Source organism: Sarcophilus harrisii, chromosome 2, assembly GCF_902635505.1.
Source record: "Sarcophilus harrisii chromosome 2, mSarHar1.11, whole genome shotgun sequence".
NCBI classification, from domain to species: domain Eukaryota; kingdom Metazoa; phylum Chordata; class Mammalia; order Dasyuromorphia; family Dasyuridae; genus Sarcophilus; species Sarcophilus harrisii.
Window position 1 is genome coordinate 593311863 of NC_045427.1, and position 14839 is coordinate 593326701.

General features: G+C 35.0%; 1 protein-coding gene across 1 annotated transcript in view; it reads left to right on the forward strand.

The window, feature by feature from the left end:
- The first annotated feature begins 771 nt into the window (after positions 1 to 771).
- The window catches only part of ABCC2 (ATP binding cassette subfamily C member 2), a 71605-nt gene continuing 57537 nt past the window's right edge, over positions 772 to 14839 (forward strand). The window contains exons 1-2 of the mRNA XM_031956244.1: positions 772 to 945; positions 7363 to 7536. Coding sequence (XP_031812104.1) covers positions 913 to 945; positions 7363 to 7536 — 207 coding nt within the window. The 5' untranslated portion in view covers positions 772 to 912. The remainder of the gene's footprint in view (positions 946 to 7362; positions 7537 to 14839) is intronic.

Genomic DNA, 14839 nt, shown 5'->3' on the forward strand with positions numbered 1-14839 from the left:
TTTATTTATGGGGCAAAATGTACCAGTTGTCCTCATCTGTTTTATTCTGTCCTCCAATATGTACATTGCTTACTCTAAATAAATAGACCAAAAAAAGCCTGCAAGCTTGTTTTGGGAGGTTGGTTGCGGAGAGTAAGGTCCTTCAATCCATGTTAGAGCAAGATAGAGCCCAGAGAAAATATACTTGTGAGTTGGAATATAATTGAGAATGGACTTATTCCTATCTTGAATTTTCTTGCTGTATCAGATAATTCATTGTACTGAAATTCCAGCAGTCAGTGCAGCTATAGTTGCTTTTATTACTAGAGAGAGTTGGCTGAACTGTCTCAGCCAGTGAGTGGGATATTTTTCTTTCTATTTCTGTTCTATTTCTATTTCTTCTATCCTTAGGGGGATGTTTTGTTTCTATTCCAACCCAAATTAATATCATTTTGGATTTTTTTTTCACTTGTATATTGTCCCCATAGTTTCCGTTTTTCACCTGCACTTCAGTGACTTTTAATAGAAGGAAAGATTCCTTATCCCACACTTTGGGCGTGGCCTAACTTTATCTCTCAATGTGATTTTTTAGACATTGTCATCCTGGGTTTCAGATGAAAGAAATGATCAGCCCAGCATTTTGAAAGCCAATGATCCTGTCCCTATGATTCCACATTCCCCAGTACAATCACATGTCTGTCTTCTGGGGATTGTAAAATCACCCTCCCAGCTATGAGGTTAAAGATTAAATAACCTGTGAATCAGATCCAAAGACTCTGCTCTTAACTGGAAGCTAAGATTATTTATCCCCACCCATCAGTCAGCCTGTCATAGGGAACATGCCTTGTTGTTTGCCTACTACAGGCTCCAAGAAAAGGAGGGAAGGAGAGGAACTGTGATTCCTATTAGAAGCCTGTACATCAAAGAGAAGTCATGTTGGAAGAATTCTGCAATTCTGTCTTCTGGGTAAGCACTTTACCTTTTTATCCTTGCTGAAGACCCTTTTCTAATGTTCTGGACAAGTGACTTTTTAGCCCAAGTTGAATCTTTGTCGGTCTGTGGAGGCTGCTTCTTTGAATAAGAATTACATCTTCAATATGTTCCAGATGGAAGGAAAATAGTGACTTGGAAAAGGCAACACATCCATCCTTTATTATCCATTAATCTTTGGCAGGGATTAGTTTTTCAAAGAGATTTTAGAATCTAATCCCCTCAATTAATCATTGAAGTTTTGAGACAAAGAACTGGTTTTGGGAAATAAAGAAGAAGAGTTTGATTTTAAAGGTGTTGAGGCTTCTGAAGCATCAGTGAGAATGCCCAAGTAGAATGATTATGGCTGATTGAAGGAATGGGACTAGAACAGGATAGGAGTAGAAAGTAGATTTGGGAATAATGGCATTAAGATTATAATAGTTATAATAAAGTCTTCTATTTCATTAAAAAAAAAAAAAGATTATAATAGTTGAACCATGAAAGAGGCTGTGTTCTCCTGGGAAGAAAAGGGTAGTGAGAGAAGAAGAGAGATTGAAGACAAAATCCTGTATAAACTCAAATTTAAGGGTCAAAAGGAGAAAAAAGAGATAGGAATGGCTAAAGAAACAGGAATTAAACCAGGATGGTAAAGAATATGTATAATGGGAGAAGTGGGGAATTTTTAAGGAGGGATGCTCCACTCCTTATCTATAGCAGCAGGAAATTTAAGAATTGTGACTGAAAGGAAACTCTTTAGATTGGTTGATTAAGCTGTCATTAAGCTTCTTGGGAGTAATTTCAATAGAGTGGAAGTGATTGATAGGGAGAAGAAATTGTTTGGGGTTTGACTAGGCAAGATTGAAAAGGAACCTAGAGCTTCCTGCCCCTCCTCCCCAACTTTTATCCTTTTCTTTTCTTTTCTGGGAGGGAATAAAACTATTGTAGAAATGGGGATGGGGTGGAAGTAAATAGTCTGACTATTTATTTATTTATTTATTTATTTTTTCAATTTTTAGAATTTATATCTTTTTTTTTCCCCATTGTTAGGGGAAATTTTCTTTTTTTTTTTAATTTTTATTTGATAGCCTTTTATTTACAAGATATATGCATGGGTAACTTTACAGCATTAACAATTGCCAAACCTCTTGTTCCAATTTTTCACCTCTTACCCCCCCCCTCCCCTAGATGGCAGGATGACCAGTAGATGTTAAATATATTAAAATATAAATTAGATACACAATAAGTATATATGACCAAAACATTATTTTGCTGTACAAAAAGAATCAGACTCTGAAATATTGTACAATTAGCTTGTGAAGGAAATCAAAAATGCAGGTGGGCATAAATATAGGGATTGGGAATTCAATGTAATGGTTTTTAGTCATCTCCCAGAGTTCTTTTTCTGGGTATAGCTGGTTCAGTTCATTACTGCTCCATTAGAAATGATTTAGTTGATCTCGTTGCTGAGGATGGCCTGATCCATCAGAACTGGTCATCATCTAGTATTGTTGTTGAAGTATATAATGATCTCCTGGTCCTGCTCATTTCACTCAGCATCAGTTCGTGTAAGTCTCTCCAGGCCTTTCTGAAATCATCCTGTTGGTCATTTCTTACAGAACAGTAATATTCCATAATTTTCATATACCACAATTTATTCAGCCATTCTCCAACTGATGGACATCCATTCAGTTTCCAGTTTTTAGCCACTACAAAAAGGGCTGCCACAAACATTCGTGCACATACAGGTCCCTTTCCCTTCTTTATAATCTCTTTGGGATATAATCCCAGTAGTAACACTGCTGGATCAAAGGGTATGCACAGTTTGATAACTTTTTGAGCATAGTTCCAAACTACTCTCCAAAATGGTTGGATTCGTTCACAGCTCCACCAACAATGCATCAATGTCCCAGATTTCCCGCATCCCCTCCAACAATCATCATTATTTTTTCCTGTCATCTTAGCCAATCTGACAGGTGTGTAGTGGTATCTTAGAGTTGTCTGACTACTAATTTAGAAGTTTTTTAATAAAAGGAAGGAGAGAAAGAGGATTTTATTTTGATGGGCTAACAGTAAAATTAAATTATTTTTCACAATGAGATGATCTGAATAGTTGAAGACTCAGAAGAGGGAACCTGCCTACATGGCAGGAAGATAAGGAAATCATTAAAGAGAGAAGATTATTGAGAAAGGAGATAGGAGGGGAATGGGGTCAAAAGGCACAAATGGAGAGATTAACTCTGCAAAGGCACAGGGATATTTTTCCTAGGGAAGTAAGGAAGATAGAATGGTAGTAGAGATAGACATTCCTAGATTGGTTATTGGTTATATCTCAATGTTGAGAGGGAAAGGAGATTACATGTAGAATTCATGGTGGGAAAGCTAATCAGTAAGGTATGACTAAAAAAGGATTCTAAAGTACCAGTTTATTATTCTTCCTTTCTCCCCTCAAAAGTTTTGGCAAACATTAGTCTTATAGATGATAAGGGCTTCACCTTTTAGCACATTTATTCTTTAAAAAAATTTTGTTGTTGTGTATACTATGCTCTCTCATTTAGGATCCAACTAGACATTGAAACATTCTGGATTAGATTTTTACTTGAAAAGAAGGCTCAGAACAATCTTAATTCAGGCCTAATAAGGAAAGATAGTCCTAATATTTTAAAGATTAGATAAGTCGATGATGAAACAGAAAGATTTAAAGACTACAGTAGTGTCATCCAGGATTTTTTAAAATTAAAATCTATTTTTAATTTGAACTCTTAAATAATAAAAAGAGCATTTCTATACATACACACTGCACAACATGAAAAGAGAATTCTATATTGTCATAAATTTACATTTCATGCCACTTGCTTTCCTTAAAAAAAAAAAAAAAAAAAGTTTCTTTATACTGTTGAGGTTTTTCAAAGTTCCTATCCAGGTTTGTTTGGTTTTTTTTCATCAGAAATAGCTGCTCTTTTATTCCATTAAAATCCTATTTGCATCTTAAAAGATTGTTCTCTAGAGTAAGTTATTCTAAACTATAAGATTATACCTTTTGTCATTTGGAATCTTGTATTCTGAGATCATTTCTTGTCAGGAAGCTTCTAGGTCTTGGGCAATCCTTGGTATTTTAATTACTTCTTTCTGAATATTTGCAATATTTTATTTTTGATGTGGGAGATTTATATTTTTGGCTATATGCTTCCTAGACTTTTCTTTTTGGCTTTTCTTTTGGTGGATTGATGCAAATTGCAGGGTTTTGTTGGAATGGGTGCTAGGGACTGAGGTGTCTGTGTCTGCACTGAAGCTATTATCTTCTAAGTAGAGTTTCAAAGAGCCAAATCTCCTGAAATTCCTGACGTCTGTTAGGATTTGAAGCAATTTAACTGAGTATACAAAGCCCCAAAAGAGATCATTTTGAGAATCTTTTAGATTTGTTCCATTCACATTACAAAAATCTAACCTACACTTTTTGTTTTTGGGTGGGGGGATCTAGACTTGTAATTTCAGCAATCTAGATACCTCACAGTATGGAAATCCTCTTCCCTGATGTAAATAGACAACTCTTCTGTGATTTATAGTACCAGAGAGTTTACTGAAAGTTTAATGACTTAGCTATGGTCATAAAGATCTATTTGACTTCAAGGCTGACTATATAAGTTGCATTTTAGGTACCTAAATTTAGTGCTACATGAATATGCCCAGGACCTGACATGGAGGGAAAAGAATTACTAGCCTCCAAAATACTGAAAAATAATATTCATTTTAGAAAGAAACCATGCCCATCTCTTTTCTTAAAGAGATATATTAGGAAGTATATCTTTTCTATGTAATTCTCCAGAATACTTCCACTAACAGATGAAAAAGATGGAGGATGGGTGTGATTTCCACCTCCTCACGGAGGTATCAGTGAAGGAACAACTGCCACTAAGAACTGTTTTTTGCAGAGATAAATGAAATAGCAACCAAGTCATGATGTGAAGGAAAAATCTTTGAATCTTCATTTCCTAGTACAGAAGAGATCACAAGAAACTATGGGTACTAAGAAGCAATGAGACATATAGAGCTATGGTAGGGAGGAATAAACCCACAGAACTTACCCTTATTAACATTAGATAAATCAGCTCAATAGAGAGACATAAAGCCAAGAAGAAGAATAAATTACAGAACCGTGATACGGATGTGTAAACCTATGAACTTTGTCTTTGATGATACTAGAGAGGTAGATATGACAGAAAATCATATGTCATGAGTAAGAGCTCAGATCTACCTCTTTGTTGGTACTGTCGATCACATGGAAGGCTTAGGTCCTAAAGTGAGGGAGGATTCACTACAAGAGAAAAATTTCCTTGACACTCTCCAGAAAATGAGAGTTGAATTTATCTAAAAGTGAAGTGGCTCTTATATAAACTATTCTGTACTTTTAAAAATTGTGTCAAATGTAATCTGACCTAAATTTAAAATATATTAACTTGAATGTTTTCAGAAGTACTCATGGCTCTTTTGGAGTAAAAATGAGCCAGACACTGATATTCCTAGGGTTTCTCTGGGTTGAGATTTTCTGAGCAGTTTCCCAAAATTATATTTGGTTTGTCATGTCTAGTTTCCTAGTATCCATTATCAAAATTTATTTGCCTTCATTTCCTCACTTATTTTAATAATTACCAAAGGGCCAATCCTGGCCAGTAAGAGTGACAGCTGATATTTCTGTAGCACTTTAGAGTTTACCAAGAATTTCCCTCACAATAAGCCTTTGAGGCAGGGAGAAAAATCGTTATCTCTATTTTACAGATTAAGAAATGGAGGGCAAGAGAACTGAGGTAACTTTTCCATAGTCATACAATTAATGGGTGGAACAACCAAAACTCAAATCCTTTATCTCTTCCATCATTCTATTCATTGGGACAAAAGCACAGGAAACTAGAATCCTATGATGCTTGGGCTTTGATTCAATCATTATATCAGGAGGTAAGGGCCATTTTGAAAAGTAGGAACCATGGGAAGAATGAGTGGTGGTAGCTGCCGAGTCTTAGAAGAATCTTGACCTTGAATTCCCCTGGAGAGGCATCTATAAAGCAGACTTTCATGCTGCTCTCCAGACCAAGCTAATAGGAGACAAGAGAAAATCAAACTTTTGCTTCCTCTAACTTTCCATGCAGATAAGGGGTGGTTTTTCAATTGAGAGTTTCCTTGGGAGTTATTTCTCTACTAGGGTCTGGAGGAGGTAGCAATGAGTTGGTTTTTTTTTTTTTTTTTTTTTTTTGGTTGGGGGGAGGAGAAGAAAGGAGATGAGATTGGTTGCCTATGTATTTTCCTGTGAATTGTTATTATATTGCCTTGATGAAACATTTTGGTATTTGATTTATGATTTCTGCAAAACTATAAAGAGATGGGAGCTCAAGCCATATTTTCATAGTTAGGATTACCCAAAATGTAGCAAACCTCCTTCTAATCTAACAAGAAAAGGAATAAAAATAAGGAAAAGAGCCTAAGATACCTTAGTACTAAAATCCCTTCCTACCTAAGATTTGCTCTCATAAGGATATATAGACAGTTTTGAGAACTGCATCCAGAAATTCAAATAGCAGGAGGAGGCAAGTGTATTATTATTTAGTTATTTTCCAATTGTGTCCAATTCTTCACAATTCTTTTAGGAAGTTTTCTTGGCAAGATTTGTCATTTCCTTTTCCAGCTCATTTTACAGATGAGGATACTGAGGCAGACAGGGTTAAGTGACTTGCCCAAGATCACATAGCTAGATTTTGAGACTAGATTTGAACTTGGGTGTTCCTGATTCCAGGTCTGGTGCTCTATTCACTGAGCCACCCAGCTGCCCAAGTATTATATTATTTTATTTGCCAACTAGGAGGCAAGTATTATAGTTGAATTTTGCTTTAGATACCCAAGGTGGAAATCTCTGAAGTTAGTATTCCTTTCCTCCATTTTATCTTTTTAACTTCCTAGAGCTCCTTATCTACCCTTCTGCCCTAAGATTCTAGTCTTCAGTATTTATTCAAGATTTTTTTTCTTATCTGATGAATAAAGTAAAACAAAAATAAGAACCTAACACCCCACTTTCATGCACGTGAATTATGTCTATCTTTTTAGGCTGTACAATAAGAAGGTCACTCCAAACCTAGAAAACAGAGAACTACTTCACTCTACAAGTCTTCCACTCTAAGTAATCAGACTGTGATTAGCAAGGGTGGGTTTCTGTCTTTAGGACTGTTTGGGGCAAATAAGTAAAATTTGTCTTCCTGGAATGATTGGGAAGGGAGGGTAGGTGGTGATGGATATTCATTTGGGAATGAGCTTTTGTTGGCGGGAGGACAGGTATGTTGTTTTAAAGAACCAACTTAACAAAAAATTGGAAAATACACTTGCATGAAACAGATGTGCTTAATGTAGATTCTCTCTCCTTTTCACTAGAATGCCTCGTTCCTGGACAGACCAGATGCTGATTTGCCTCTGTGCTTTGAACAAACTGTTCTGGTCTGGATACCTCTGGGCTTCCTTTGGCTTTTGGCTCCTTGGCATTTGTACTGCATATATAAATCCAGAACCAGCAAGTCATCGTTAACCCATCTTTACCTTACAAAGCAGGTATGATACCTTCACCATTTCTGTACCCTCTGTCCTTGGTCCATAGCAAAGAAGTCCAAGTAGGAAAATAAGGAAGCAACCAAACTGCCCTCTTCTTTATCCCTCTACTCTGGTTTCTGTAATGTCCCCACAGGATCTTAGATCTGGAACTGGAAGAGATTTTAGAGGACATTTAATCCAACTCCTTCATTTTATATCTAAGTCAAGACCCAGCAGATCCTTGAGCTCAAATTACTTCATGCTGCATATACTGACATGGGCCTTTACCCACAATGTCTGTTGACATAACCTTGAATCTGTTAATGGGGGAGATTTCATGTTCTTACACTCTGATTCAACCTGACATCATTTACAATTAGAAATGGTTGATCAATGAAGCAGTGAAGAAAAACTTTTTTTTTTTTTAAGAAAGAGAGAAATAGGCTCATTTGAGCACTTTCGATGAATGAAACTTATGTGATTTCATTAGCATGGGAGATGATGGAGTGAGGGAGTACCTATTTCAAACCTATTTGTATTCTGTAAAGCATTGTTTCTTTTTTTATTTTTTAAAAAATATATAGCATTTTTGCCCACCTGCATTTTGGATTTCCTTCACAGGCTAATTGTACGATATTTCAGAGTCCAATTCTTTTTGTACAGCAAAATGATGGTTTGGTCATGTATACTTATTGTGTATCTAATTTATATTTTAATATATTTAACATCTACTGGTCATCCTGCCATCTGGGGGAGGGGGTAGGGGGAAGAAGGGGAAAAATTGGAACAAGAGGTTTGGCAATTGTCAATGCTATAAAGTTACTCATACATATAACCTGTTAATAAAAAGGTTATTAAATAATATATATATAGCTTTTTTATTGACACTAAATATGCATGGGTAATTTTTACAACATTGTTCCTTGCACTCACTTCTGTTCCAACTTTTGCCTTCCTTCCCTCCACCCCCTCCCCTAGATGGCAGGCAGTTAAAGCATTGTTTCTTAAACTGTCTCTATTTGTGATGCCTTTTTTGCCTGAGAAATTTTTACATGATCCCAGACTTATAGGTATGCAAAATAGATATACATATAAAATATTTGCTGATAATAAATCACAATTTCATGACCCCCACATTCAGTTATAAGATCTCATGTGAGGTCATGACCCACAGTTTAAGAAGCTGGATTCCAAAGTACACTTCCGGACCTCCCACAAAAATAATAACTAACATTTCTGTTAGGCATGGAAGTTTACAAAGTGCAATCTTATTTGATCCTCAGAATAGCCTTATTATGTAGGCACTATAGGAGCCTCAGAGTTCAAGGTTTTGTAAGACCTGTGTTATTAAAGAGGAAAGAAAAACTTGACTTGCCCAAAGTAATACAGTTATTAAATACATGAGGTGAAATTTGAACTCAGGTCCACTGGATTTCAAGTCCAATTCTTATTTACTATATCTGTGATTATATCAGTATAGAATATGATTTCCATAATAATGATGTTTTATGAAACAATATTTTTTGAAATATCACTAGGCAGTTCTTTAAAACAACATGTCTGTCCTTCTAACCAAAGATTAACTCACTCCCATACTACATAATTTTTTACAGGAGAGGTACTTCACTCTTCCAAAGTCTTGTTAATAGGAAATGTTATGGAAAAAAATTGTGGAAATAGGAAATGATAGTAAAGTACCTTAGATAATCTGGCAGGGTTGGGGAGATAGATATTTCTTTCTCTCTTCCCTACTGTGAATATCAACTGAATAAAGAGAGTAAGTTTTTATATTTTCAATTATCTTGGAGACTTACCAAATAAAATTGTGAGTGATAGTGATATTTATTAGTTAGGGGTCCCCTGATTCAAAGGCTTGACCATCATTCCACTGTAATCCATATGACCATAGTTTTCTTTCTCATTCCATGACTCATGAAACATTTTCTTGCCTATATAGTGATCAAAACTGATTTCATCATGTCGAACTGGATTCTTATGTTTTAAGATCAACATACCTTCCAACAATATATGATTATATATAAGCTTCAAAAAGATCTGACAGGCTGGAATATTGGGATAAATCTAATGAGAAGAGATTTGATAAGGATAAAAATAAAGTTTTTTTGTTTTTGTTTTTCTCTGAGGCAATTGGGGTTAAGTGATTTTTCCAAGGCTGTGTGAAATGTTAAGTGTCTGAGGTCGGATTTGAGCTCAGGTCCTCTGATTTCATGGCTGGTGCTCTATCCACTGTGCCACCTAGTTGCCCCTAAAGTCTTTTACTTGGCTTCAAAAAAGTCTATTTCCCAAATACAAGGTGATAGAGACATGGCTAGGCAGCAGTTCACTTGGGAATTCTTGGAACTTTTAGTGAATTATTAACCAACTATGAATGTCAAACAAGAAAGCAAATGCAGTCTTAGATTCTACAAAAAGAGAGATATTTTCTAGGAGTCAAGAGGTGATTAACTTCTTGTACTCTGCCCTCATCAGAACACTTCTGAGGTGATTCACCTGAGGCATTCAGATTTAAGGATAAATGATACCTGGTTAAGTTTATTTCAGAGGAGATCCTTTTTCAAGTATATAGTTTAGAAAGGATGGTACCTGAGGTTCCCCCCACCTGAGTGATTCTATGGTCATCCTTGTTTTATGTGTGTTGGAGTATGACCTCAGGGGTCTTGACAAGCCCATTGCTTTGCTCTGGGAGTGACACTTTCCATTTCATTGCCATTAGTGGTGGCTGGTGCTGCTGGATAGCACCACCAACAGACTACCTCCTCCCTTGAGCCATATGGCTATAACTTCATGCCTTATATAGACTGTCTTTCTAAATTTCTCTGATGAAAAGTATCTATCTAAATAACCAATATTTTGGTGGTATGGGCCTTTCTAAACTTAAGTTGACTGGCTACTTTTCAGCTGACAGTTGTGTATACTGTCACCAGCCCTATATTTGAAGCTTTTATTCCAAGATCACTTCTAAGTCACAATGAAGCATTAGAAGAAGAAAAGCTTACCATGGAATTAATAGTAACCAAACTAAACAGTAGTTGATTTTTAAAATTTATGCTAGCATCAACCTTAAAGATAAAGGAAAAGGAGATACAAACTGAAGAGAAGTAATATACTGTCTTTTCTAAATAAGTGGAAACCACTCAACTTTAACTTAGTTTCATGATTAGCTACAGCTCAGTCATCAAAAATTGACCACATAGTTGATTTAATAATTAAATAGTTGATGTTAAATATTAAATAAATAATTAAAGGTTAATTAGATACTTAAATATTAAATTAAATTAAATATTAAACATGAATGGTATTTAATATTGGATACTTATTTAGCTATTACATGCATATTTCTGTGGTATTTTAAGACTTCTACAGTATTTGTGTTATAATAGTCCTGTGAGATAATGTATTATTGTTTTAAGTGAAGAAAAACAAGATCCTTAGAAGTTAAGCATTTTTCTTATGATTAAATAGTCATTAAGTGTCTTATGTGGGTTCAAACTTAGGGCTCATAACTTCAGGTTCATAACCTCTTCTACCTATGCGAACTTAGCATGTGAACTCTGCCTTTTTCCTGTCTTTATCTCCCACAATAAGTTTCCTGAGATAGCTCACTCTCTAGGGGAGATGGAAGTGGCCTGAAGGATCTATAGAAGATGTTATGATCAGAAAGCAAAAAGTCATAAAACCCTAGAGGAATCTCTTTGTGTGCTCAAGTATGGCTGGAAATCTAGAACTCAGACAATCTAGAACATAGATACTAATGGGCAGAGCCTATGGCTCTTTTTCTTTCTTGGGGGGGATGGCAGCAATTTGATCATTTTATTAACAAGACCAACAGGTCATGAAAAAGGATGGTCATATGACTATTTCTTTTAAACCAAAGACAAAAATAGAAAAATTGATGACTTGACAAAAATCAAAGGGGGCAATCCCCTTTCATAACACTGACAAAATTTAAAAGGGCAGTCCCCTTTGATAAATAAACCTTACAGACAAAAGATGCGAAAGAAAAAGTAGATGTATTCCTTCATCTAAATACATCTGATGCAGTCCTATGGCTCTAGTCTATTCTTCTCTAGCTAGGTCACTTGTAGAAGTGTCCTACTAATTGATTTCAAAACAAACTTCCAATTTACTTTGCCAATAAACAAGTAAGATAATGAAATTTAGCTCAAATCTCATGGAATCTTTTATTAAACCAGGGAATTCGCAATTTTATCTATCACCAATATCTATCACCTATATTTACACACAGAAATCAGAAGCCAATATTATAAGATGTATTCCAATACAAAAACAAATTCATCTAAAGTTGCTAGATTTATCTAAAGTTAGCAAAAGATTCTGGGATGGATACATAAATACATTGAGTAACAATTGAAAGTAATCCCAGTTTAAAGTTTAAAGCAATGCATATATTATTTACATTAAAAAACACAGCTTCTAGCTCTGTTCATATGAACATACTCCTTAACAAAATAGTTTGCATCTCCTACAAGCTAACTATTCTTTCCTTAACACAGAACAAATAGTTCTCATGATAGCTAACAGAATATCCTAGTTTCACAAACTTAATGCATAATTATTTGCCTAATTATCCCCATAGCAATGAAAAATTAAAGGATCTTTAACTTAACCAACAATAAGTAGCTGGTATACCTTTATCTTACAATATATACACTAAATCAGATGTGTTTCTTTAACTTATTGATTTAACTAATTAACTTACAAGATTTAATATGATTTTCCAACTATTATCCAACATGATTATAGAAATTTGTCAAAACAGAATAGGGACATAAGGGAAAGCATTCCCTTATTTTGATGTCAATTCCAGGCAAAAATTATAGAGATGGCCAAGCATGAGCCAGATATAATAGTTTCCATTCAAGAAGTGTCATGTTGGAAAAATTGGTCAGGAGAATCCTTACTCAACTCATGCCAATAGTTATTTTCCATGGACTCTTTTCCCATCATCCAATTAATAAGTATGGCAGCTTAACTACAACCAGGAATCCTAACCACAATGTCAATGCATCTAATCTCCCATTAGACCCCACTGATCTAATGGTAAACATAGGTACATTTGAACTTTCAATGGAACAAGCAGGGACTCTTGAATAAAAGAACCCTTTCAGTTCTTACAATCACAAATAGTGGGATCTGGGACAAATCATTCCCTGGATCTGAGTTTACTCCTCTGAAAAAAAGAAGGGTTTGGATTAGATGCCCTCTGATACACTGATATGGTAACAGGCTTCCTATACTGCTATCATGGGGAGCTGTCCATTCAATCAGACTCATTCATAAAATCATAGATTTAGAGGTGAGGGAATAGAGACCCAGACAAGTTGTGACTTGGTGGGAAGTGCTAGCTTTCACAGACTGGGATTTGTAGCCAGGTGGAAATGCTCATTTGATTGCCCTAGGCAATCTGTTTCCAATTATACATTTCCTTGATAAAACATTTTTACATGCAAATTAATATAGATAATATGTTGCTGGTACTCATAACATCTCTCAAACTCCCTGAAAACAAAGACCAAATACACACACACACACACACACACACACACACACACACACACACAACCTGAATACAGTCTCCCAAAGAATTATAAAAGAAAACTGTCCAGAACCAAACCACAAGAAAGAATTCACTGGTCAGCTCCTGAAAATATATCTTCCCCTAAAGTCAACATGATAATTAGCCCAAAGACTATTAGAGAGAAGATATGACCCCTATATGCATCTCCTCTGGACACAATCAACAACTAAGAATTCCAAAAGGAATCTTTCTACCCGACCTCTGGACAGCATTATCTTCATATCAGTAGTGAACACCTTTGACTTATATGCCTCTCCCCATTTTATGCTTCCCTTGATAATGATACTAAGAAAATCACTTGAACAAAGTTTTCCTTTTGCTTCCATCTATCAAAGAATTTTGTGTGATTCCAATTTTCTCTGTTTAATAAATGCTACAACAGACTGCTTCTTCCTTCATAAATTTTCATCAAGGATATGCTTGATATATGTGCAAAAATCATAATCATTTATAGAGATGGAAAAGTATACATTACTTTCCAACTATTTCTATAATTTATAAATCTATAAATTTCTATAATCATGTTGGATAAAATTGAAAATCCCCAACAAAAGTTGGGGATTACTGATTATCATAGATGAAAAACAAAAAAAAAGAACCTCAGAGGATTAATTTTACAGATGAGAACACTGAAGTCCGGCAAAGTTAAGTGACTTACCCAATTTTATACAGGTAGTAAGCAGTAGAGTCAAAATTTGAACCAAAGCCTCTGCCTCCAAATTCACAACTTTTTTCCCTGCAGTTGTCATTTTGGGGAGCAAGGAAGGGGCAATGCTGTCCATTCTTTTAGAATCATCACTCTTTGGAATTATTTTAAAATTACTTTAAACTAGATATTCCTAATTGACTTCAGAAATATGTGTCTTTACATATGGATTTCTGTGTACATTTGATTATGTCTAGTGTCTTTTTCTGGGACAGCTAGATGTAGCTAGACAGCTAGAATAGAGCACTGTATGTAGAGTTAGAAAGATCTGACGTCAAATTTGACCTCAGATACATGTAAACCTGAAAAAAATCATTTAATCTCTATTTGCTTCAGTTCCTCATCTGTTAAATGGAGATGCACTGAAGATGGCAAACCCACTCCACTATCTTTGCCAAAAAAGTCCAATGGACAAAATTTATCAGTCATGTAGAGTTGCACATGACTGAACAACAACAGTGATTTTTCCTAAAAACTTTTAAAGTGCTATTTTTATTTCCTCAAATAGCACATTGTTTACTGAACTGTATAAATCTAACATGAAAGTCAATCCATAATAGTGAAAATAGCTGAAGAAATAATTGGCAAATCTATTTCTTACTTTCTTTTTCTTTTTATCTTTTCATCTATTTGTCCTTCAGTTTTATTTACAAGTATTCTTGGGATGATCTGAGTCTCATACCAAGCTTTTTCTCTTCATTGCTTTTCATTATTTTGTGAAGTGATACTAATGCTAGTAATTTTAGCCACCATCCTCAGATTAAGATTTTGCAAAAGAGTTTATCTTCTGAATTAGTGTTTTCCTTGGATGCCATATATATTTGGTGAAAAAATTAAATTTTTAATGTTTGACATGTCTTTGTATTCTTTTGTCTTCCTTACTTTTTGTCTCATTTAGACTATATATTTTTTAAAATGATGATAATCATAACCAATATCATTACCTTTATCTATTTCTCCTTTTTCAAGTCAACTGCTTTTTCAAGTAGGTCAGGTTA